General features: G+C 38.9%; 1 protein-coding gene across 2 annotated transcripts in view; it reads left to right on the plus strand.

Annotated features, from left to right (window-relative positions):
• NOX4 (NADPH oxidase 4) overlaps nt 1–24,559 on the plus strand; it is a 117,637-nt gene that overhangs the window by 6,237 nt on the left and 86,841 nt on the right. For both annotated transcript variants that reach the window (XM_030042543.1, XM_030042542.1), the window contains exons 3-10: nt 5,829–5,939; nt 6,941–7,025; nt 7,679–7,776; nt 9,790–9,817; nt 12,902–12,974; nt 17,586–17,666; nt 22,060–22,288; nt 24,339–24,503. In XM_030042543.1, the coding sequence (XP_029898403.1) occupies nt 5,829–5,939; nt 6,941–7,025; nt 7,679–7,776; nt 9,790–9,817; nt 12,902–12,974; nt 17,586–17,666; nt 22,060–22,288; nt 24,339–24,503 (870 nt within the window). The remainder of the gene's footprint in view (nt 1–5,828; nt 5,940–6,940; nt 7,026–7,678; nt 7,777–9,789; nt 9,818–12,901; nt 12,975–17,585; nt 17,667–22,059; nt 22,289–24,338; nt 24,504–24,559) is intronic.

Consider the following 24,559-nt stretch of genomic DNA (forward strand, 5'->3'; position numbering starts at 1 on the left):
GGAAGATAACTTCAGATCCCTTCCAGTCTGTGTGTGTATCGTTCTGCCTGGCACGAAAAGAAAGCTGTAACTCAGCAACACCAACAAAAGTATTTTTTAAAATTTTATTTCCTGAGGTCAGGATTCTAACAGACTAAATTAACTGATTAATAGGTTAATAAAGATGAACATTTGGTCTGAAATCTTGTAAATGAATACACTTCGTTTGGAGATTATCAGAGAAGTTGGAAGCTGATATTGAATTCCAGGTTAAGATAGTTGCTTTCTTCAGATTGAATGACTGATTTAAGCGGAAGGAGTACATCTAACGCAAAGGGACTGCGTATAAAGTGAGAATGTAACCTAAATATGTGGACAAAAAGAGAAGGAAAACCTTCAGGGAATGCCTGTTTGGTGAGTTACAAGTGAATGGTAAGAATATTGATTCTCAGTAGTGCAGGGAAGATACCCCATACCTCATGAAAGAGCTAAAAATATTGTTGCCGTTGTCCACTCCTGATGTTTCTCCCTTTCTATAATATCATATCCAACTTCTGATTCATATATGCAAGCAGAAGACTGAAGTTGAATTAGCATAGAGAATTGGGCTGCTGTTAAATTCTCTGTGTAAAGGATTGCTGGTTTTTGTTGTTAGGTTTTTTTTAAATACTTAATACACTTTTTTTTTTTTTTTGTTTTTTTTTTTTTTTTTTTTTTTTTTTTTTCAAATGTGATTCAGAAATATTACACCACTTAGCCTTAAAATAATTTTTAAAGGGTTGCAGTACATGAGGTTGGGATTTACAGAGTCTTGCCTCGAAACCTTCCATCTTCAGGAACAAAACTAAGTCAAACTTTTGTAGAAATTTTCACATGTTCTGGTAGGTTTCCGCTACCCTCGCATTTTCCTTCCCTTCAGCTGCTTTGGGATTTTTTTGCTAGATCTCCAACCAGATTTGTCAGGCCTAGGGGCAGTAATTGCTATCCGTACAATTCAGATCTCTCCTTCATCTTAGATTATCTGTGCTCTGTTACTCAAAACAAGGGGTACTCTATCTATGAAGAAGAGGAAGTCAGGTCAAAAGGAGGCACATTGTGTAGCACACTTTGTCCCACCTATGAAAATAAATAGTTTTACCTGCTCCAGTACTGATTTGGGGAGGTGGTCTGTGACCTGTGTCTGCAGAGCAGTATGTGGCTTATGAGTCTGCCCGCAACCTTTCAAGTTACCCTGAACCACAGAAGATTGAAAAAGTTCAAAGAAAGGCCTCCAGAGAGAGCATCAAGTGTGGTGTCTCTGCTGCCCCATGACCTGTTTAGGATTGTTGCTTGTAGATGGTGAGGTCTTGGGAAACAGAATCGCATCACTTTTAGGCGAGGAAGGATTTGCGGTATTCTTCCATTTTTTTGCTACAAGGTGGGCTTGAAAGGTGAGATAGGACAGTATTTGTTGAAGCCTTCCTGTATTCTGCTCTCCAGTATGTTTTGCAACCATGTATTGGATACTAGATTTTTCTGCACAGCAGTTGCAGGTAACGATCATCTCTGTGTTTATAACTGATGAACTTTTGGGGATTCTGTGGTACACAGTAAGTTACTTTAGCCCTCAACCTAATCCTGAAATCATTTGCCTAAGTACAGAGAAGCTCATTTCCCCTACTTTGCTGGCAGCAACACACAGAACATCCAAGGAGAACTGACTCTTTGCTTCTCTGTCCTACTTTTTACGTTGTATAAGCGTAGCCAGGAGTCCATCCTGATTTCTCTGGGACTGTACATCAGACAGGGATAGCTGGAGGACTTACATTCCCACTACATCTCTGGAGCCCTTTTCTGCTGCTTTGGAGGAGAATATGGTGATTGCTTTATACTTGTCTGGAGAAAAAAATCTAGCCTAGTTTTTAGGATTTGAGTTTTTATTGGGTCCAGTTCCCTACTATCCTTGTGACAGATTTCCTCTGTGAGTTCAATTAATCCTTTAGTTTTTCTGTGCCCCTTTGCCCCTCCATGAAATGGGATAACAGCATGTGTGGTACTGGGTAGGCAGAGTACAGAAGGAGGTTGTCAAGTGCTTGGATTTGATATTGGCAGAAGTGGATAAAAGAGAGTGTCCAGCAGAGATTTTGGGGGTGTTTTTTTCTCTCTTTTTGATCCTACAGAAATGTCACATGTTACTAACATGAAATAATACTTTTTTTTCCCCTTAAGACAAAGATAATCTTAGGAAGAAAAAAGGATTATATTTCTCTCATTTCTTAGCTACTTAATAAGAATATATATTCCATTCTAGAACCAGTGAGTTGCCTTGGAGCAAAAATCATCTTTTATTCTACTATTGTTTAAAAATCCAACAATGCACTGTGTTAATTCGTTACTATGCCACCCAGGCAATGCAAAGGAAGTCAAGAAAGAGACCGCTTGGAAACCATTTGGAAGGAATTAGTTTCATGGGGATATTTTTAGCCTTTGGATATATGTTAAGAGCAAACTTAGTACTGTTATTCTTCTGGGTCTTGCATGAATTGTGATTCTAAGCATTGTTACATGTGTTACTTTACCATTGTTTTCAAATTGGTCGTGGACTTGTTGCAGCAAACATGCCCAACTTTATTTCTTCAGAATAATACCTTAAGTGAACCATTGGTGAAAATATTTGAATCGCACTTTCCTAGAAGTGCACTGCATATTTGAAGAAGTCATTTCCTGCTCTCTTTTTTTTTTAATTTTTTTTTTCCTTTGTACAGATGCTGATAGCATTGAATTAGAATTAATGTAAGGGCATTCTTCCATAGTAATTGCATTATGAATGAATATTTGCTCTTTGTTAAATGGTGGCATGGAAAACACAAAGGAAGGTTAGTAGGGTAGCTTTTTCGACTCATAGCTGATTCATATCAGCATATTGTACTAGTTAAATTATTTGGCATTTTCATTCATTTAATACTATACAGTGTAGAATTAACTATTCTAGACTACTGCAAACTAGACTGTTTTGTTGAAGTTTTGTAAGAAGAATAGTTGTGCTTGATAAATGAAGTCTTGGATAATTGATATCATGCCTGGTTTGTGTTTAAACTCAAAGACAACAAAGATTCTCAAGAAACTAATGATGCATCATGTAGGTCATATAATAGAAATTATTAAAATTTTTTAATTGCTTTACTTATTAATTGTATTGAAACTTTTTTCAGCTTTTGGGTGTTAGTCAAGAGCTACACAAATGGTTCAGTTTACTTCTTGGTTTTGCATAATGTTACTTCCACATAATTCTTCAGTTTTTCAAATCATGCTCATTTAATCACTGAAATACTGTAGCATATCCGCAAGCTCTAATAAAAATGCTTATATGTGTTTAAGGATCATGTCTTTGGACTTACTGCTTTTACGAGGTGTATAGCTTATTTTTAGCTTCTCTTTAGAGGAATAATAATTAATGAAAATAGAGGCAGTCTTGTAGATGGAAGCAGCACATTATAGAGACATTTTACTTGCCATTAAGTCCAATCATTTCAAGGGTATTGCCATTTTATCTGATAGTCCAAATATATTTTGTTCTAAAGTCACTTTAAGCTACTGTGGGCAAGGATAGAGAAATATTTGTTGTGGTTGTTCACATTTTTTTTGTTTTTTATCATACTTTGAAGTGGAAAGTGACATCAGCATTCAGTAAAATCTCAGCTCAGTTGCTGAGGTTGTGGCCATTGTAGCTGGTGCTCGGTTGTAGTCATTGCACTTGGGCTCTGGACCAGTTGGGAGAGCCCAGGGCAGGGAGGAGAGGATGATCTAAAATATGAAGAACATGACTTGTGAGAGAAAAGCAGCCAGAATAATCTCTTATTGTGCATGTGAACAGAGTGTGAAGTAACAGATGAAATAATAGAAGCAAGGGAGGTTTTATGTAAGGAGAAAAAAGACTAGCAGTGCATTGGAAGAAATAGTGGAGGAGGTCTGGAGAGTGGGAAAGAACTAAGTGATGTGGTTCATTCTAGTCTTATTTTCTATCATTCAGTAGGTTAGAGATGCCTCTCTTGTAAGTGTCACTCTCAGTGTAACTTCTGTGAGATCTGCTCCTGGGACGTTTGCCAGGGATCCCACGTTTACATGGCAGAGAACAAGGCAGAGCACATTTTGTGGGGTAATTCCTCCTACTTCTCAGGGGCAACTTTTGAGAGAAGGTGCCCTTAGGACTGCTTCGTTCTGTGGAAGGTGGTAGTGTCTGGTGAGGAAGTCCCTAGCACTCAGGTCTAACCAAATAATGTAAAGTAGAGCCAGAAGAGAAATGGGATTTAGGTGGGGAGCTTGATGCTTCAGGCAGATTGAACATCTTTGCCTTCTGGTTACCTACTGGTTTTGTGCCCAGATGTACTGCAGAGAAAGTGGGGTACGTGAGTGTTACTAACTGTGACAGTAGGCAGTTTTGATGTTTTATGGTACTGAGAAGCTCCTGTCATGCCATCGTGCTTGTCATCTTGATAGACATGCTGAAGTCCAGTTATTTTGTTTACTTTATTTTTACTAGTTTATGTATTCATCCATTTCTGTGACATGTAGGTAAGTCTGTAAAAAACCAACTTAATAGCAATTATAAATTTTGAAATTACAAGGCTTTTCTAATAATTTTTGTAAAAAAATATATTTCCAAACAAATAAAACCTCTTTGTTTCTCTCCAATTTTATTTCTTCTTCTTGATACAAAAGATATGAATATAATAAATTTTTCACTGATGAAATTTCTTTTGACTGAGAAATAACAAGTGGGGTCTTTTTGACATAAAGTTTAATTTTGAAAAAGTAATAATCTTTAGTAATTTTTATTAGATAATTTGTACCTGTTCAAATCGTTCACATACCTCTGCAGTATTTGAGTTTATCTTATAATATTATAATAGCTTTTTATTAATTTCTTCAGTAGTTGAAAAACTTGGGGTTTAGAGAACATTCTAAGAAGTATCCTTCCAGAAATCTGTTGACAGTCTGAAAGCATCTTTTATATAAGCTAGTAAAATGGTAATTCAACCTAATAACTAGGAGAACAATGGCATTTTGCTAACTTCTTTAAAAATCATAAATGAATGAGAGAATATAATAAGATTAAAAAATACAGGATTATGACATTAATGCGTGCTTTGTTCATTTATTTGACAAGTGTTTTTGTTCTAATTATGCAAGTTTCAAATGCACCAGTGAAAGCATTACTCAAATTAGATTTCAGCTACTGAGTAGTTAAAATGAAGAAAACCTACTTTCTTTAGGTCCAAATATGGCACTGCATAGTGTGAATGGATGAGGAGTTTTGTGACAATTCCATAACAGTCATTGAAACAATATTATCATTTCAGTTTAATTGAATCAGGTTTTTTTTCACATCTTCTTCTGGCTTGCTTACCAGAAAATCATTACACTTTACTTAAGTGGCTGTCTAGTGTCTTCATAGTGTTTATCCCTCTTTCTTATTTAATTATGTCTGTTGAAGCTTTCGGGTAATTTCTCGGTGGATGCTTATTGTTGTCTCAGATATGCTTTGTTCCATATGGCTTTGAGCACTAATGAAGATATTGGTTGTTTCAGTAGAAAATTGTCATTTGCTGACATTATTCCTGACAAAATTAATTTTGACTAATTTTTTGATGCAAAGGTGAGAGCTGTTTCCCTCGGAGAACAGCATAGCATGCTGTGTGAACAGTGGTTTTTCCAGTACATGTAAAACATGAAACTCCACTATTCTGATGAGTCAAGAGAGCATGGGAACCGTTTGGTTTCACAGTAAAGAAGAGGAGGTTGAATACTGACACGCGAACCATTAGAGCATCTTTTCTCCCTGTAATCTAACTCTTGCTGTATTTGTTCAGCTAGGATTGTGTGTTAGCAGAGCTTCAGCATCTGTCCTCAATCTCAACTGCTGCCTGGTCCTTCTACCAATGTGCCGTGTCCTCTTGGCCTTCCTGCGGGGATCTCAGAAGGTAAGTACTGTCCTCAGCATGCAGCAGTTGAGAAGAGGAGGGCCCTGGTCCCTGTTTAGTCTAAAAATAATAGGAAAAAATCTGTTATATCCCTGTTTATTATACAGTATGTGCCTGCAGGGTGCACGTATCAGACATTCAGCCTAGATTCACGGCTCCTTTGAAGACAATGCCTTGGCTGGCATTGTCTGGTTTGATCGGACTTGTTGTGAGCAAGCTTTCTTCAATGCATTTTTGAAGGACGGGAGTTGCTGTGGAAATGTAACCAGACGAAGTCTCTTTCTTTCCCAACTCTTTAATATTAAAGACATCTGTGTCCTCTCTACTGCTTCCTGGTAGAATTCAACAGGGGAAAAAGAACTTCATCTCTGCGTAACCAGAAGTGTCCTACTAGAGATGATAGAACTTTAAATAAAAATACCCAACCTGATATATTTGTTACCATGGGAGAAAAAAAAAAGTTCTGGCAAAGCTAAGAGGGTTTGTTTTCTGTACCAGTATTCAGTAAACAATAGTTTTGCTTGTTTGTGATTCACCGGTTCCTTTTACAGTAATGCTTTTGAGGAACATCTGTGTTTTCTAGATGGTTGCAAATTGAACCTGTGAGTTCTGTTTGTCATGTGACAGTACCTATAAGAGTTGATGCCTATAGATGCATATATGTATGCAAATATACCTTTCCCTCTGATCCTCTCACTAAAGAGTTAGTGAAGCCTATAGCAATTAGTGCTGGAATTCCTAAGTTTTAAGGCCAAAAGGGATATAACTTTAGGCGCTTTTGACATCTATGTAATACAGGTCCAACTGTAATTTCTTCATTAAGACCTCAAAATTGGCCTATTGACATAATCCTGTAGTTTTAAATTTAGGTACTGTGCTTGCAAGGGTGTTAAACCTAGTAAAAGCTGAAGTTGCTATTAAATCACCTCAGTTGGTCTTAGTTTTTTTTTTTATTTTGCTTTGTTTTAGAAGAGAGATTGCTTGAATTCTTTTCTTATTAGGTTGCCAGCAGGAAAACCAGAAGGCTCCTAGATAAAAGTAAAACTTTCCACGTGACGTGTGGTGTTACAATATGCATCTTTTCAGGTGAGATCTTACTCGGCTTGTTTGGGAAACATTGAAGCAGTACTTTGAGGTTTTTCTTGTACAGTACATTTGGGGGTAGTCTTGCTCTGTGCTTCCCTGCCTTAAATTGTGAATGCTTTCTCGGATGTGTGTGGGTTTTCGATTATTTTTTCCTGTAAACACATGGGCTTACATTCTAATGCTGAGCCTTTCCTTAAAATTCCAGTTTCTAAAAGGACAGGTATATGAGATCAGGTCAAAATCTGCTATTACAAGTGACCCTGCATTGTGCCTAAGGAATTAGAGTGAAGAAGCAGGGAGCTCCAGGCTTATCTGCAGAAGAGCGAGCAGTGGAGACAAATACCTAATTCAGTGAAGAAGAAATATTCTTGGGTGGACACCTCTGAATGTTGTCTCCCAGCTGAAGCGTTGCAGTACAGAAATGATTGCTGTAGTGTGAAAAAAACTTTAAAATACATAATACATACAGCTTTCTGCCATGAATATCTATAACCCAATTTACTTTAGAAAAAGAAATCCTTAGTCCCTGATGCATCTCACGCAGGTGATATGTTTATAGCTTGGCATCTGGGTAGCCACTTTTCTTCAGGGGAATATCTATATCTTGTTTACGGATTTCAGCTTTACTCGGTTTTTTTTTTTTTTTTTTTTAGTCCTACATGTTGCTGCTCATCTGGTGAATGCTCTTAACTTCTCTGAGAACTACAATGAAGACTTTCTGGCACTAAATGCAGCGAACTATCGTGGTGAGGTGAGCCAGCTGTCCTTTCATATTTTGCTTTTAAGTATATAATTTAAATACATGATTATTTGTATATTCAATTCCATTGTATGATCCATCTTTTGATCTAGACAGTGCTGCTGTTTTGTGCACTGAAAACTCACCATCATGTGGATTGCTGTGAATTTTACTTCTTTCTTTTTTTCTTTTTTTACTTTATTTTCTTCTTTCTTTTACTCTGGACAGAGCATGTATTAAGCATTTTCTGTTTAAGCCAGCAGGATTCAATCATATTGGATTATGAGGTGGAGAATGCTGTCATAAAGTCCTTTCACCTTGTACCTTGTTCTCCTGCTTCTCTCGTGCTTCTCTCTGTTCCTTGTGTGGGCCTGATTGAGACACTTCTGCTGCTGTTTGGGAAAATACATTCTGCATTTGCGCACTTTAGAATATAGTGCTATGTGACATATACTGGGCGTTTGAGGATAGTGAGATTTGAGACTGATTTTGCATTTTTAAACTGCTGTGGTAACTGGAGTGTATATGTTAAAAGAGTGGAATTAGTTATTTGCGTGAACTGGGCTGGAAGCTAATTTCTACTTATGAAATAGTTGGTTTGCATGCCTTTCTCTGACTTTGGTGCAGATCTCTTGCAGGCATACCAGAGTCCTAGTCCCTCCTCCAGGTGCTTGCTTGTGCATTTGGCACTGGAGAGAGATTTGCAGATTTTGGGAGGAAGACCAGAGTCCAGGACTCTTTCTCCTTTGGGCTACAATCAAGTTCTCTCTTGTTTATATTCATTCTAGTCTCAAGTCTGCATTTCTTTTTCTACCAGCTTCATTAGGAAAGATTTAGAATGACCCTATCCCAGCTGCATCCTTTCCTGGAAAAGGAGAGCTTGACTCAGCCCAGGCTCATAAGGACCAACAACCAAGGTCTTCCACTCCCTGGGTGAATGATCTAATCACCCAGCTATTCTGTGGCAGACAGACATGCCAACACCAACTATTGTGCTGAGGTTCTGGATTGAACTCCAGTGTCTGCATGTGTTAGGAGTGGTGTAATAGATTTAGCTTCATCAGGAACATTAGCAGGAGCTTGCCTCAGGCTAGAATGTGCCAGGGTGTGCATGGAAGCCTGTACTAAGCAGCCTTAGGAATTTTGCAATAGAAAATGGAGATAATAACAAGTTTTTAGTAACTCTAGGATTAAAACCTCTCGAATTTTAGGTATTTTGGTAGCTCTTGAACCTTTGTGCTTGAATTCCACTTAAACCTGTTTTTTAAGTGTGGTGGGCATTCTGGATGCTACTGTCATCTTCTGTAGATGGGTGCACACATCTGGATGCAGACAAGTTCAGGGAGAGGGACGCTTCGTTTTTCCTGACCTGTATGAAAACTGCTCACCTCCCCTCACTGCATTTTATTGCAAGTTTAAAAAAAAAAGTTTTTCTCCAAAGTGAAGACAAAACCTCACGAGGTGTAGGACTCAGGGGGAGTGAGGCAGTTTCCTGTGAGGTTGACATATCCCCTCTTCCTTTCACATGTGGTGAAGGACACAGGAACATCTGGCCTTGTGTTGTCAGCTCCTTTGTGTTCAGTCCTGCTTCACTGGAGTCCACTGTAAATCTCTTGGTGATGTAACTGGCAGTAAAACGCTCGTGGCTTGTCTTTCATTTGAATTCAAAATCTCTCTCTATTCTGCTCCCCTCTGTCCTCCCAAAGGTATGAGATAACTGATTAAAGTTAAGCTTTCAAAAAATAACTGTCTGTAAAATTAGGATCCTAATTTTTCGTAACAGATCAGAATTGTCTTCATTGGGGGAACGCAAAGGCTAAAGGTTTAGCTTACGTTGAATTGCAGTCAGTGTAAACTGTTACCAGATACCAAATCCATTCCTACATCCAGATGTAGGGATTGCTTATGCCTTCAAGTGTGTGAGCTCTATGAGCTACTTATTATTATTACATTATTCATATAGATATAAAATCATGTGTGTTGATTTTTATTTATTTATTTATTTTTCCCCTGTCTGTTTTTCAGGACCCAAGGAAACTGCTTTTTGCTACTGGTAAGTCTGTTGCAAAACTGATGAGAAAGTTTGCTGCTTCTCATCATCACTCTCCAGGCAAAACATTTTGATCCTGTGTTTGCATGGTCCATTTGTTGTATCTCAGCTAGGTTAAGATGTGTTGTGTTAATATAACCTCAGTTTGCTTATCCAATAGTCAGGAGGGAGGAGTTACATAAGCCCTGTAGTAGGATGAGCGGCATCTTCAAAGTTGTTGTTGTACAGATGAGTCAGTGGAAAATCATTAGTTTCAAACAGAGATTCTGCATAATCTTAAAACCAAATTCCTAAATGATCCAATTTCTAGAAAAAGAAACATAACAAAAAAGCGGTCTTCTTGCTTCAGCTGGTTTATTTAAGGGTTAGTTTGACTTAAGAGCAATCTAAACTGTTACACAGGAATCAGGGTTCAGCACTCATAAAGAATAAATAAGCAAAGACACTTTTGGTGCAGGAATTTAGAAGGGAGCAATGTTTGGGTATGCAGGGATAGGCAGAAGCCTGAGCTGTAGAGCTTCACAAGCAGGTAAAGGTTCTTCCTGATGTCATCTGTCTTTCACCAAAAATTGCAGCTTGGTAGCATTTAGGGCAGGGTCCAAAGGAATCTATCTGGACAGCAATGAATGCGATTCTCTGTCTGTCAATCCCAATACGTTTGCTAGAATTAGCAGCCTGTGGGGAAGTGCTTTCCAAAAACCCTAGGGAAGGTTTAGATCAGTTGAGAGTAGAGGAAGTGAGAAAATTATATTATAGAAATTGAGGTGTAAGTTAACTGCGAACTGGAAATAGGTTGGGTAACTGGTGTAGTTAGTGAGAAAGAGGGTTACTGATGGAGGAGGGAGTTAAAGAAGGGGAGGGAAAATCGGAACAAGCAGCTAAGGATTTTATTTAGTATCTTGGATGAAGGAGGACTTGGGGTGGAGAACCAGTGCAGAGGCCCCATCAAATACTGTCCTGGCTTCTGGGGACACCTTGAGACCTCTCTGGTTGAGCAGAGAACCTGCAAGGTGGAACTCCTTTTACCCTCTGACAGCCAGGAATATACTGCATTTCTGAAAGTTTGAGCGCTCTGTTTCAAAAAGCAGTGATTCTAAGTCATCTTAAATTTAAAATTACTCAGATCACTCCCCATCCTAATGACTGGTAATTAACATTTATTATTTGTGCTGAAGGAGTGCCCAGACAGGGACCAAGATTTTGCTGCACTGGGAGCTGTACAAATATGCAAAAAAGTGGTCTCTTCCCAAACAGTTCAGAACTAGATTTATTGGCTGATTTTTTTAACATAGTGAGAAGGAATAAGGAATTTGAAGGATTTATAGTGTGATGCCTTTTCAGATCAGTCCAGGAAAGTACCTCCTTGTATAACGGTGTGAGGCTAATTGTGGGAGGAACAAGTATTCAAGATTATAGTTGGTGGAGGAAAAGAGAGACAGGGACAGGGAGAAGAGGAAACACTGAAAATGCACTGATGAATTGGGACAAGGCTGTGAGTGATTTCATTTTTGCAGTTTGATGGAGAAGAGAATTGAAGAACTGGATGTAAAAGGTGACCTGTGGCTTGAGTGACAGTGTAGGAAGCTGGATCAAGTGCTGTACTGCAATTGGATTGGAAGTATTTGTGTCAGAGGGGAGATTGATTGCACGCTACATATCAAATTAGATTAAGAAAGAAGAAATGAAGAAGGAGGCAATGGAAAGAATGCACATTTTTTATTGCAACTGCTTTTAATTGTAACCTTTCCCTGAAGGGGTGAAATTATGTTTCTTATGCAGTCCATGACAAAACTTCCATTGACTGTAGGACCAGGATTTTTCCTACAGTTTGTAAAACTGAGGAGTGATTTGGGATGTATCAGATTTTGGGTATCAGACTTTTCAACAAGGGGATACTGAGAAGTTTATAAAAAGATAAGATTTGAAATTGTCTCTTTATTGCTAAAGAGTCTAAAAGCACAATCAATTATTTAAAAAAATTAGCTTGTTCTTATCATTAGGATGTGATCCTGCCAAAGATCCTGGACCATTAAAATCTTTGGGTTTGCCATTTAAGTCCATGAAAGCTGGTTGAGACGCTTATATTCTGACATTAAAACAGCACTTATTTAGCTTTGTGCTTGGTGATTGGCCTGACTGACTTTGAACCCAAGCACGTGGCTTTTAGGGTGACCAGAGACTATGCTTAAAAACTATCAATCTTTGAGAAGTAAAAGGTTTTGATGTAATGCTTCATGGATTTCAGGTTCTTAATTCTTAATTCAGATTCTTAATTCCTGGGATGGCAATTTTGAAGATAAGGTGCTCAGAAAAAGTGGTAACTTTGGTTGGAATTTTTCTAATCTGTCTTTAGGCTGATGCTTTACTGTACTTTGTGGGCAAGATTCTGCTTTAGGGTGAGATGAGTCATGCTGTTAGAAATACTTGTTTCTCTCCTTTGACTTAAAACAGAGCTGAGGATAGACTAGTTCTGATACATGTCTGCATTTGAGCAGATGAGTCCAGTCCTTAGTATTTTTAACCTTTCCTTCTCAAATGCTGCCTGTAGATCACTCTCACAGACTTTGCTCTACGGGCAGCGATTTCAAGCATGATACAATGCCATGGAGAGTAATTTCAGGCTCTTTCTCATTCCAGGATGAAATGGGTTGGCAAACAATTGTAGTGACAGCTTGCATAGAAATTGATTTGCTTGAAATTCTGTCCCTGACCAGGTTTTTAATTGTGTTCAACAGAGTTTAGGGTTTGGAATAAAAAAGAGATACAGAAACTTGTACAGTCAGTCTTACAAGTAAACAAATAGACAGGATTTGTCCTTGCTTAGAGACAAACGCTGTGAGCAAAGGATGACAGGAGCAAAGACTAATAGGAAGTTAGTGATGCATGGGGAAATGCAAGGGAAAGGGCAGTTTTCTCTGGGAAGGTGGGAAATAACACAATAGCTGTCTTCAAGAGATAAATATCAAATGCAAGAGTTTGATTGAATCAGAATTTGTATGTCTAATAACTTCCACTTTCTTGAAAGGTCATAGGAGACAAATATACCTCTTCACAGTTCAAATATAAGTTATCTTATGTCCGTTTTAGTTCCAGGTCTGACTGGAGTCATTATGGTGTTAGTATTATTCCTAATGTGTACAGCTTCTACGTATGCCATCAGGTAAGACATAATCTGATCATTATGCTGAAAAATGCCATTTGTGTAATCATATTCTCATACTGATTAGAGGGAATGAAAAGTAAATGCAATACGAGGCAAGGAGTATTTAAATGAGTATTAAAAATACCAGTTTTCTTGCCCTATTTTTTTTTTATTAGCTTGCAGGTAAATTAGCACAGTGAATTTTGTATTCAAAAAATTACAAAACCTGATTAAGTTGCCTTCAGAGAAAAACACTGTTGGAGGAATGTGCTCAGTTAAAAATCTAGGCCTTTAAAAATTCAAATAGTTCTTTTTTTTTCCTGTTTGTACAGGGAGGCAGTAAACTAAGCATATGGGAAGTTCTGTCCAATGCATAAATTAAGTCCACTGGAAGTAAAATAAGATGATATATTTATCTTAATTCTTTTCACCAATTAATTGTGACAACAAACTGTAAAAAAACATCAAAAAAAACCCAGCAATGAAGCGAACTGGAACAGAATTGTGCTACTGAAGTAGAATGTTGCTTCTTTAAAGCTCTGCTTCTGGTTGTCAGATATATTCTTTTTAATGTCGATTATAATTCGAAACAGCAATGCAGTATTGACTCAGAGTAGCTGCTGGGATTTCTAAAGGTTTGGTCCTCCAGTGGGTTCACATTCTGCACCAACATTACTGAATACATATTATAGTATTATATATCATTTGATTGACCAGCACCTTGGAGGATCTAGCCCTACATCATAGCCTTTTTAAGGCTTTGATTCTGCAATTGAAGCATATAAAAAACCCCTTGATTTTTATAGCAGTCTCTGATGAATTCAAAGACTGGTTATGTAAATATATTATCTCAATTCAGCAAACACTGAAGGATATTTTGATTCCGTATCTTCAAACATTAATGGTGCTTCACTCATGTGAGCTAGGTATGTGGTTTTGAACTTTGAACTAATCTGTCTTTCCTGAGTAGCAATGTTATCAGGCACTGATTCAAGAAAGTAGTTCAGCAAATACTTGTGCACTTTTTGTAGACGAAGATACTTACAGGGTTGAGACCTTTGTGAGGCACTGTAGGCTACACAAGTGCAGGATAAGACTGCTGCACAAGATGTCAGACATGGCTGCACACTATATAGTCCACACAGATAGCTCTACTTGCAAAAGAAAGCCAGTTTTGGGAAGATGGAAAAATATAACCATTACTTTACTCTGCAGCAGTGAGCCAGAACAAAGTCCTGTTTTCTCCAAGGCCATGATAAATTTTAAAAAAAAAAGAACAGCATTTATTAATGATTGTGAAATTTAGGAAAATATATGTAGTCGCAACCATATTCTTGGAAATAATTTTGGGATTCATGCAACAAAGGTTTCCGTCTTTTGAAGTTACATGTTTGTTATTTCCTTCTTCAGTTACTAAGTGCAAGTGTTTTCCTGTCTTTCTGCCATCTAGCCAGCAGAATCAAAGCCCTTAAGAGAGCACCTGCATCTCCTGTTACTCTAGCAATAATTCTTATTTAGAAATTTTATCCTGCCTTCTCCCTCAGGCGTATGGCTCAAGCTTATCTTTATAGTATGTTTTCCTAAGGAAACAAGCTTCCGTGTGCATCTTTCTGTCCCTTTTCAATCTCTTTCCCTGTGGATTCTCACTTGCTTATGATGGCTAAGCTCACGCTATAGTCTTAGGAAAACTAATTGTAAATGTTCACTGCCTATCAGAAACTGGGCTTTTAAAAAAGTATTTCGGAGACTATTATACTCTCTTGGATTTCAGCCCTAATCTGCTCTTGCACACTAACCTGCTTAATCATTTCTTCCTTCATATGTACTTCCTGAATTTTTTCTACGCATGATTATCCTGCTATTTTCGTGCCTTTACTTGTTCAGTAAACTGTGTGAATAAGTATTAGGAGATTGAATTAGCTGCTAATGTTTTAAAAGGGGAAAATGAGTATTGTTTGAAAAATTTTGCAGATTTTTGCTGTGTCATACCAGAGAACTAGACCAACATTTTCTGTTCAGTAGTTGTTTATTGGAAGGGTTATGAAGTTATTAGAAAATACAATAAATCCTGTGAATACCAGACCAACATTTTCTGTTCGGTAGTTGTTTATTGGAAGGGTTATGAAGTTATTAGAAAATACAATAAATCCTGTGAATAAAGTTGACATTTCTGCTAACTTTCAAATTAGTGTTGTTCAGGGGTATTTCCATTGAACACAATTACTAGTGACATTGGAAATCGTATATTTAAAGGAATGTTAAAATATAAGCTGCTCCAATGCCATCTCTCTTTGTAACCAAATATTCCAGTCTTCAATTTCATCTTCTAAACTACCACATATATCTGCCTTTTCAAAACTAGCTGTTACAGGGTTAAAAATATTTTTCCAAAACTGTTCTGCTTACTGTGTCCCTTTAAAGCATGGCAATCTCCCCTCACTTTTCTCAGTAAGTTAACTCTTGCAGGACTTCACCTGCAAAATTTTAAAGTAGGTTAACCAACATTAAAATTAAATATTCAAATTGATCTCAAATTTTCAGGACTTTGTGTTCCTAAGAAATGCATTCGTTCTGTGAATAATGTCTATTTTAAGCCCTAAGAAGAGGGTAAAGAAAGTAATAAATGTTCTGAAGAACTATAAAAATATATATGTAGCAGCAGGAAGATTATTGAGTATATTAGAATACTGTATGTATTTGTAGGATACACAGTTAAAGAAGGATACAAGTAAGAAATTTATAATTATTAAAATATTGAAAAATATGCTTCATGGTAAGAGGTTCAAGGATCTCCATTCCTTTAGTTTAAGAAGGTGAAGTTGGGAGGACTTGATTACATTTAGGGGAACTTGATACATGGAAGGAACCAGGATTTTATAGTAGAGATATCTGCAGGAATGCTGAAAGAAGAATAAAATGCTCAACTGGCTGGAGGCTGACATTTAGACATATTCAGACAAGAAGTGTACAGTAATTTTAATCAGTGATAATAATTAGCTGTTGAAAACAACATGTCAGAAGCTGGGAATGACTTTCCATCACTGAAATTTTGAAAAATCGGTGCGTTCTGAAAAAAGTGCTGAAGATCCAATAAAAATGAATTCAGTGTGCAGCTTTTGGTATTGTAGCAAGATACCAAATTAAACTCTGAGACCTGTTTCGGGTCTGGGGGTAAATGTTACTCTCTTTGTGCCTTCCCATTGTGCTTCGACTCCCCACACCGTCATCCTTTACTTTCATCTTACTGATGTTCTCTCCCACAACTCCTTACAGATACTGATGAGTGACTGTATGGAAATGCCAGCCAGGGTGTGGGCAGTTAGAAATAGTTTGAGCAGCCTCAGGGGGGAAAAAGCGTTAGCGTGGTGCTGAACGGAGGAAGGATGGCAGGGTGAAGGGGGGGATTCAGAGCCCCTTGCTGTTGCTGGGTTCCTTGGAACTGCTGTTCGTTGGATTTTATTTTGGTGGCCCTCAGATTATCAAAATTATTTTTTCTGTCTTGAGAAAGAAAACAAGTCCTGTATTGACAGAAACAAATGCAGTGTACATCTCAGATGTATTGAAGCAAGGGTAGTTAGCTGTTTATGTAAAAGGCCATAGGAGGGGAAAAAAACTGTGAAAAAAGTTAGCTATGTCGGAGGAGTAGCTTCTGAAACTACGTCCTCGAATTTAAGGTTGTTTTTTATTGAATAATTGTTTTGGCTTATGAATGGGGGTAGGTTTTTTGGTTTTGGAAGGGACTCTCCTACCATGCTGTGTAGTGTGAAAGGTGCGTTTGTGTGCTATGAAGTAGAGTATTTTCTTAACCATTTGGTTGTTGTTGTGTTTTGGCGAGTATTTTCCTCAAGAAAAAACAAACAAGCTTAACAGAAAACAGTTCCAGATGGGTGTTTTCTTTGGTCTTGGTTCTTTTTACATTACCTAACAAATCACTGATGAAAGGAAGTCCTCTTTCCCCTTCACCTCTCCTGATCCTCACAGTGGTAATGTTCTTCTTGTTCCTCTCAAGACCATCAGTCCTAGAGCCCCACCGTATGTGGCTTCCTGCCCTCAAAATTCTCCTACCTGTCCTCTTGTTGCCTCTTTGCTCTAGTTCCCTTTCCTCCTGTATCTCCTTCCACTTCATAACCTCACGAGTTTCTTTTACCTTTCCCAGCAGCTCTTCTGCTGCTGTCTACACTACCTGTTTGTATGTTGTACCAGTAGTGACACATTAAACACCACAGCCCTGTACTGGGGCAGGGAGAACGCAAGGAGGCACTTGCCGTAAAGAGGTTGAGTTTTGAGCCTGGAGACAGAAGAACTATTCTAGCTAAAGGATCTGACAGGGAATAAGTAGGACCTATGAAAGCAGTGAAGTCTCCTAATTCAGGAATAGTTCTTCAGCTGGCTCTGTACTTCTTTGTCGTTCATCTCTCTCTCAGCTTTTTACTTCCATGCCAGCCACCTGTTCTTCTCAACACTTAATTGCTTGCAAGTACAGTGGGCCTGTAGGAATACATACCGGGCTTTGACTATTCTACATGACTACGTGGTGTATAATGATGTCCTGTGTGCACAGATCTGCTTTTCATTAGCAGTGATTCCATCTGAGTGAAACAGCATTGAACCATGGTTTATTCTTTTCAGGGTTTCAAACTATGACGTCTTCTGGTACACACACAACCTTTTCTTTGTCTTCTATATGCTGCTGATGCTGCATGTTTCTGGGTAAGTAAATGGAAAACACTGTCCCTTTTCCTGAAGCACAACCAGAAAGAGCAGTTCCCTTGATTGCTGCTTTTCCTGAGCTCGCTTGTGGACAGTGGGCCAACTTCTTGACAAGATGCTATCCTCTTCAGTTTTTCAACAAGTGTTTGTTTAAATAAAGTTCAGACTGCAGCTTGGAGAATTTTGTGTTACTACAGCCAGCTAGCACAAAGTTCTTCACTTTCAAGTTTATTCCTTGTCCATTTTACCAGTTTCTAGTGGGAAATGAAGAAAACGTTTCTTTTCTGCCCCCTCTTACCTGGCTGCTGAGAGGAGAGTGTGAAGCAAAGTTGGTCATCCCTTTCTCTTTCCTCTCTACCTTCCATTTTGACTCCTAAGGAGAGGGAAGGAACGGTCTCTCCCTAATTATCTCTTTCTTATTGCTATGATACAAAATTTACTAGTTTTTCTTCTTGTTTTCACAAACATCAGAGCAGTGTTCATGCGCCATGAAGCTGATGGCTAGGTCTGTATCGGGCACAAACAAGCCCAGCTTTACTGCAAGGTAAAGCAGCTTCCACAAGTTACGCTGTGTGAAAATCTGGTCCACTAACGTCTCTGAAGCTTCCTTTGTGGATGTAGGTGCAGAGATTGGTATAGGGAAGGGAAGGTGTATTTGAACGAGGTTTATTTCTTCATGTCATCAAACATCTACTGAAACACAGGGTGCTGGAATGTCTGTGTGACACTGAGCACCGCTGCTTAAAGTAAACAGTGAAAGGTAATTAGGCCTAGCAAGATCACGGTAGGAATATGTTGTTGAACAAAATAAACGCAGCTTGAGATCTGGTGAATTGAAATAATGAGTTCAAAGCAATTGAAACTCCTGGACACAATTCTAGTTTTCTGTGTTTTGTTTCGTTTTGTTTTTCTGTGGCATAGCTCTTGTTCGTGGCTGGGGAAGATGGATCTAACCTGTTCTCTCCATCCTGGGGCAGGGTGAACTTTTGCTAAATTATTCTAGTTTGTCTAACTTCTTGAAAACATCTGGTGACTGAGATCCTCCAGCCTCCATAGGCACTCTGTTCCAGTGATTGCCTTTGGAGTATTTTTCATGTCTGGTTTAATTCATCTTCTTCACTGTATTATCCTTTGCCCATTGTATTCCTAAACATGTTGCCACTTCATGAAGGAAGAAGTCTAGTTGGAGAAGTTTGCAAACCAAGGCTGCAGTAATACACGAAGCATTAAACAGGCATCTTCTTGTACGCAGCCTCCTTAGTATTGAATTGGAAAGTCGTTCAGTGCAAATCTGAAAGAACTGAGTGTCAGTGAAAAGTGGGAGAAGAATGAGTCATGAAGAGTGGGAGTCAGTTCAAGTTTAAGATGCCTAAATGTAGGTCTCTACATGTTTTCTAAGTGTCTTTTTCCCATTATAGTCTAATGAGTTCTAATAAATACAGTGAGTGGAGCCTGAAGGATGCTTCAACTAACCTGCTACTACAAAGACCTACATTCAAGTGAGCTGGATTGATTTCTGGGCTCCATTCATGATATTGATTAGAAGATCTCTTCTGAGAATAAAGCTTAGACACCCATGCTTAGGTGCCCAGCTGACTCCTGCATGGCATGTCTCATTGATTTGCAGATGCATGGCCAGTTACTCTACAGAGCAAGGCATCTCCTGTGGCTGAACTGTGCAGGCAGATTGGGTGAGGATTTACCTGTCTTGGGAGTCTCTCCTTTCAAGTATTTCCATAGTATTCCTGGATTCTTGTTTTGTTTCAAACTATTATGGGTATGTTCTTATAGTATCCTCTTCTTCAGAGTAGCCAAGCACTTCTCAGCAGTGTATAAAATGATGTGATTCATCTATCATGTTATTGGTTTGTTCTTTCATCCCTACCCTAAGGGAGAGGACTATCTTTCAGGGAATTATCCTTAAAGACTTTTGTTGCTCTTGTAGTTCTTGCAATGTGACTTTCAAATATTTTGGTGGCTTAAGGCTTGGTGCATATCTACATTAATTTATCTATATTTTAAGCTGGTAATAGCAACAACAAAAAATAGTTTATGTAAAATAGAAGCTTGATGTTTCTAGTACCAATGTAAGGAGCTATAAAACATACAAAACATTTGGGCCCATATCCTCAGCTGATCCAAATTTGATATTACTGTGGAGTTGAATGGGTTATGCTGGTCCATAGGAGCTGAGAATAAGGCCTTTGTGCTGTCACTAGAGTTATTCAAGGATTTATCTTCCAAAGGGTGAAAATTCTTAAGATTCCACCCACACATTGACATTTAGCAGACCCCTCAAGCAACTCACCTTGAGCTGAGCAGCAAAAGATGGATGAGAAGATAGGAGCAGTGCAATTCCACTTAGAACCATTGACCTCTAGCTTATCACCATAAAAATCTCAAGAAATAGTGATATGTATTTTCCAGCTCTAGACAGAATTTTGGGGATGGAAAATTGGGGCAGAGGTTGATGTATGCCCATGCAAATCCTGCATGCTGTGTTGCTCAGCCTGTAGGACACTTTCACATGACTTACCCTTTTTGTCTCTCCCATTTTTGTTTGCTAAAGATGTCTGTCTTCTACCTACTGACATCCACACTGAGTCTTTCTGTATTCAGGTGTTGCACCAAATAAATATTTGGGGATATATCTTAGGCTCCTTAAGAGTTGTGCAGAACTCAACCTTTCTGGGAACTGATCTTGGGTGTGTAAGACACCTTGCCTTTCCTTGACAGCTTCAGAAATGAGAGTCATTGCAGCTGCTGTTAACAGGCAGCTTTGTCATCCCAGTTTGCCACTTACTTAGCATGTTTGTAATAGTTTAAACAAACTAGAGATCACTGGAGGGGATGCTCTTGTTTGTGGTTCAGCTATTCATGTCTCAGGGAAAACCTGGAATCCTCTTTTGGGATGCTGTTGAGAACAGGGAAGCTGTGGGAGCAGCTGTCAGGCATGCACACAAGGCTGATTGGAAAAATATTGCATGTGCTGTGACTTCTAGCTAAATCCGTGAGGCACCATAATATTTACGGAGCAGGGAACTAACGTAATGCTAGGGTATCTGTCACTTTGTAAATATGTGATGACCAACAGTGATGCCAGGTGCAAGCGATAGGCATGATCGGGCAATAAAGACAGACAGAAGCACAGGTGTAGGCGCACGGACACTTCCCAAGTGATTCTCCCGGGGTCAGACGTGGAGTTCAGAGTGAGCAGGTTTAACTTCCAAGCTGTACATTATTCACTGGACCATGTGGGAAGCTTGTTACTAGCTGTCAGGACTGCATTTCAGTAGGGAAGATTGCCAGTAGCCTGTCAAAGCCCATTTAAGTTGGGAATATTACAGATGTCCCTCTTCTCTCTCTTCTTGTGAATTAAACTCTGTCACCGCTGCTGCCGTGTGTGTACGTTGGGGAGAAGAGGGGGGAGCATATGTCCTTAGGTTTGATTGTATACTTGAGATGAGCCTTCACCACATGGCCTGGCGCTCAGAGGGCACGTCTCACCAGGCATTGTGTCAGTGTGCCTCATTTCCCACCCAGCCACCATCCTATACAGCTGCCATTTAGTCGTTTGGTTTTTTAAATATTCCTCCTTGCGGCTTTACTGTCATCAAATCCAGATTTGGAGGCAAGTAGTACTTCCGAGGAATTTTATTACTAGTATTATCAGTTCTTCCCCATTTTCAATGATTCATTCATGTGTTGAGAAATCCCAGAGTGTCTCAGGTTTCCACTTCTTTCTTCATAGTTTCTAGCTGCAGCTGCAAAGTTCTCACTTCGTTTTACTATAAATTTAACTTTAGCGTAAAAAACAAGCATGGACCCCACAAAATAATTTGCAAGAAAGGTTCCTTGGCTATCATGCAGGACTTTCTTTCTTCCTTCTATCTATTTGACAAGGTGATATTTAAAGGAGCAAATTATACAGTTGTGTGCAAACCTGACGAACACCAAGTAGTGGGAACATTCCTGCGGTTTATGATTTGGCAACTTAGGCCACTTCTGCTACAGATTGCCTTAAAAAACACTGCTTGCTGACTGTAGGGAGGATGAGTGAAAACAGCCTGGGTGTGATTGAACTGGAAATGTGATTATTTAATTTTTTTTCAAGGCTCCTACAATATCTTCCCCCTTTCAAGCAGTATTAAGCTTGAGGCTGTTCAGTGGGGGAGTGCCAAGTGAGCTGGAAAAGTTAAACCTTGCCTCTAGTGACAGAGGGCTCTATTGTTGCAAAGCTTCGATCTCATTGAAAGTCCTGAAAGCAAACAGAACAAAAATTCTTACAGAAGATGAGCCTTGTGACTGCTTTCTAAAACCCTCTCCGAATCAAGATAAGTTGCTTGGTTGTAAATGTTACTTCAGTGTCTTTGGTATTTTTATTTTCCTGTAGGGGAGTGCTCAAGTACCAGACCAACTTAGAGGAACACCCTCCTGGTTGCTTTAATCCTAACAAAACACTTCGACAGAATATGACGGTGCCAAAGGCTTTTGACCAGCCGTTTCCTGACTATACTACTGAGCCTTTCCCAGAGGACTTAGCAGTACCAGAACCCTTTGTACAAAATAACTTTATGAGAATTTGTTCCGAGGAACCCAAGTTCCAGTCACACTTCCCAGAGGTCTGTATGATCCGACGTTTCAGGTATTACAAGCCATGCCAAGCCTTTCAGTCAGCCATAACCACTAATTATTGCTTTTCCAGACCAGATGTTTTAATAATGGAAAATATTATTAAAACCTTTTCAGACATTCAAAGATTTGGTAGAGAAAAACCAATCTGTATTAAACCTTGAACTGCATTACAATGTGGTGCATAGAATAGGGCGGAAAAATGTCAAGAGATTGGCTGTAATGTTCTTTTTTGTGCGACATGATAAGAGATGTATTGGTCTTGCTATAAATGTGACTTTAAATTGCAGCATAGCACTTCAGAGAAAACATTTATATAACATATTCATAAGGTCCCTTTGTAAGCATTGTGTGGCGGTAGTTAATTGAAATAATCAAACTCCATTTGTTCTCTTTTTTACCATGCGGCTGCAAGTCCTAATACTCATTTCTGGGTTGCAGTTGGTTGTGGTTTGGCTTTGTATAGCCTGTTGTTTGCAGACAGGCTTGTTTTATATGTGGCATGGGTAAATGAGTATGATGATGATGGGGATAGAAAAGCCTTTTCTTTTTCTGTTTTCCGTTTTCCTTTTGTTTCTTTATGTTTTGTGGCAGCAGCTTTTTCTTCATACAAATTTTCTCTTTTCTTTTGAGAGAAGATGAGCTGGGCTGTATTGGCAAGTAGCCTGAGGAAGTTTGAGAATACAGAGTTTACAAGTCCAAGGCCCATCATTCAAGGTGGTCCCATAACAGACCTCACAGGAGTTTCTCTTTATTATTATCATTGTTTTCTGTAGAATGCATATGTCCCTTACTAGCCACAGTGGGAACCCATTTTACCATGGAGCATGTACTCATAATAAGAAACAGTCAATTCTACACTGAAGTCATCCAACAAAGTTCTTTGGATTTGTATTTTGTTGTGGTAATACTCCTGAATTACAAGCATCAATGTATGTGTAGCTCCATATGACCCATAGGACACAAACAGTCTTATTAGGGGCTTAAGATGCCTACTGTAGAGCCATTTATGGGAAAAGAGCAGCCATGGAAAGAAATGGCCACGCAGTGTTCTCCTGGTAGCTTGTAACATTACGTAGGACTTCTTTGGATTTGGAAGCGTTTTATGCACTTAGCGATACCAAGTCTCAAAAAAAAGCCTTAGGTCTTGTGAGCTACTGAAGTTTGTCAGGCCAGAGGTGCTTGAGGAAATTAAATACTCTGCTAGTTGCAAGAGAATCTGATGTGTAGCTTCAAAAATTGGGAAGGGAAGATGGATGGCAGTCGAGGGCACTTCAGTGCCATGGCTTGAATGACTGAGCAGGTGTGGAATTAGTAGTTATCTCTGCCATAAGCTGTTAGTAATTGACTCAGGATGGGATTTAGCTGAGCAGCTGCAAATGTCTCCGTCTGAGGTAGTCACCCAGGGCTCCCTGTATAATCAGTGCAGGGAAATGGACATTTCCAGGGCATTGTTTGTCTAGCATACACATCTTCCACAGGGGCAAATGAATCGTGATTCAGAAGTGCCCATTTCTCTCCCTTGTCTATGATTTTACACTAGTTTAATATAGGCATAAATTCTATAGCACAAGAATGCTTCTTTCTTAGTTTTTTGCTTGTACCTGAGATAATTAAAAGGAGGTAATAGTCACATAATACTGCATGTCAGAGTGTTTTTCCGTGAAGGTTTTCAGTTTTATAGTACTCTGGTCTGTTAGATTTTGAAATGTACAGTGTCATTCACGGCTGAAACCAGTTGCAATCTAACTACTTAAAACCAGAGTAACATCATTGCAAATGAGGTCATTAGCATTTTGTTCCTGATGAGTTTTATGATTGAAATTGTTTGTGCTGGTGGATGATGCTGCCGGTTAGACTGATTAAGCCTCCATAACATGGTTGGATTTCTGCACGTAGAGAGATACGGAGGTTACTTGTGACCAAAACACTGTTCCACAATAGATGTGAAATGAGGTCCTGCAAGCACTCATGTAGTTTTGAAATTAGAAAACATAAAATGGAAAGTCCTTGAGGTAACATATTTTTGTTCTCCCATAGACCTGGTTTTGGATTTCTGGACCTCTGTGCTTGTACTGTGTGGAAAGGCTGTACCGCTACATCCGCAGCAATAAACCAGTCACCATAACTTCAGTGATAAGCCATCCTTCCAATGTCCTTGAAGTAAGGATGATGAAAGATGACTTCAAAGCAAGGCCTGGTCAGGTGAGTTAATGTGCCCCTAAAAAATCACAGCTGTTCATGTAGCATTGTCTGTAGGG

The sequence above is a fragment of the Aquila chrysaetos genome, chromosome 19 (assembly GCF_900496995.4).
Source record: "Aquila chrysaetos chrysaetos chromosome 19, bAquChr1.4, whole genome shotgun sequence".
Taxonomy (NCBI): Eukaryota; Metazoa; Chordata; class Aves; order Accipitriformes; family Accipitridae; genus Aquila; species Aquila chrysaetos.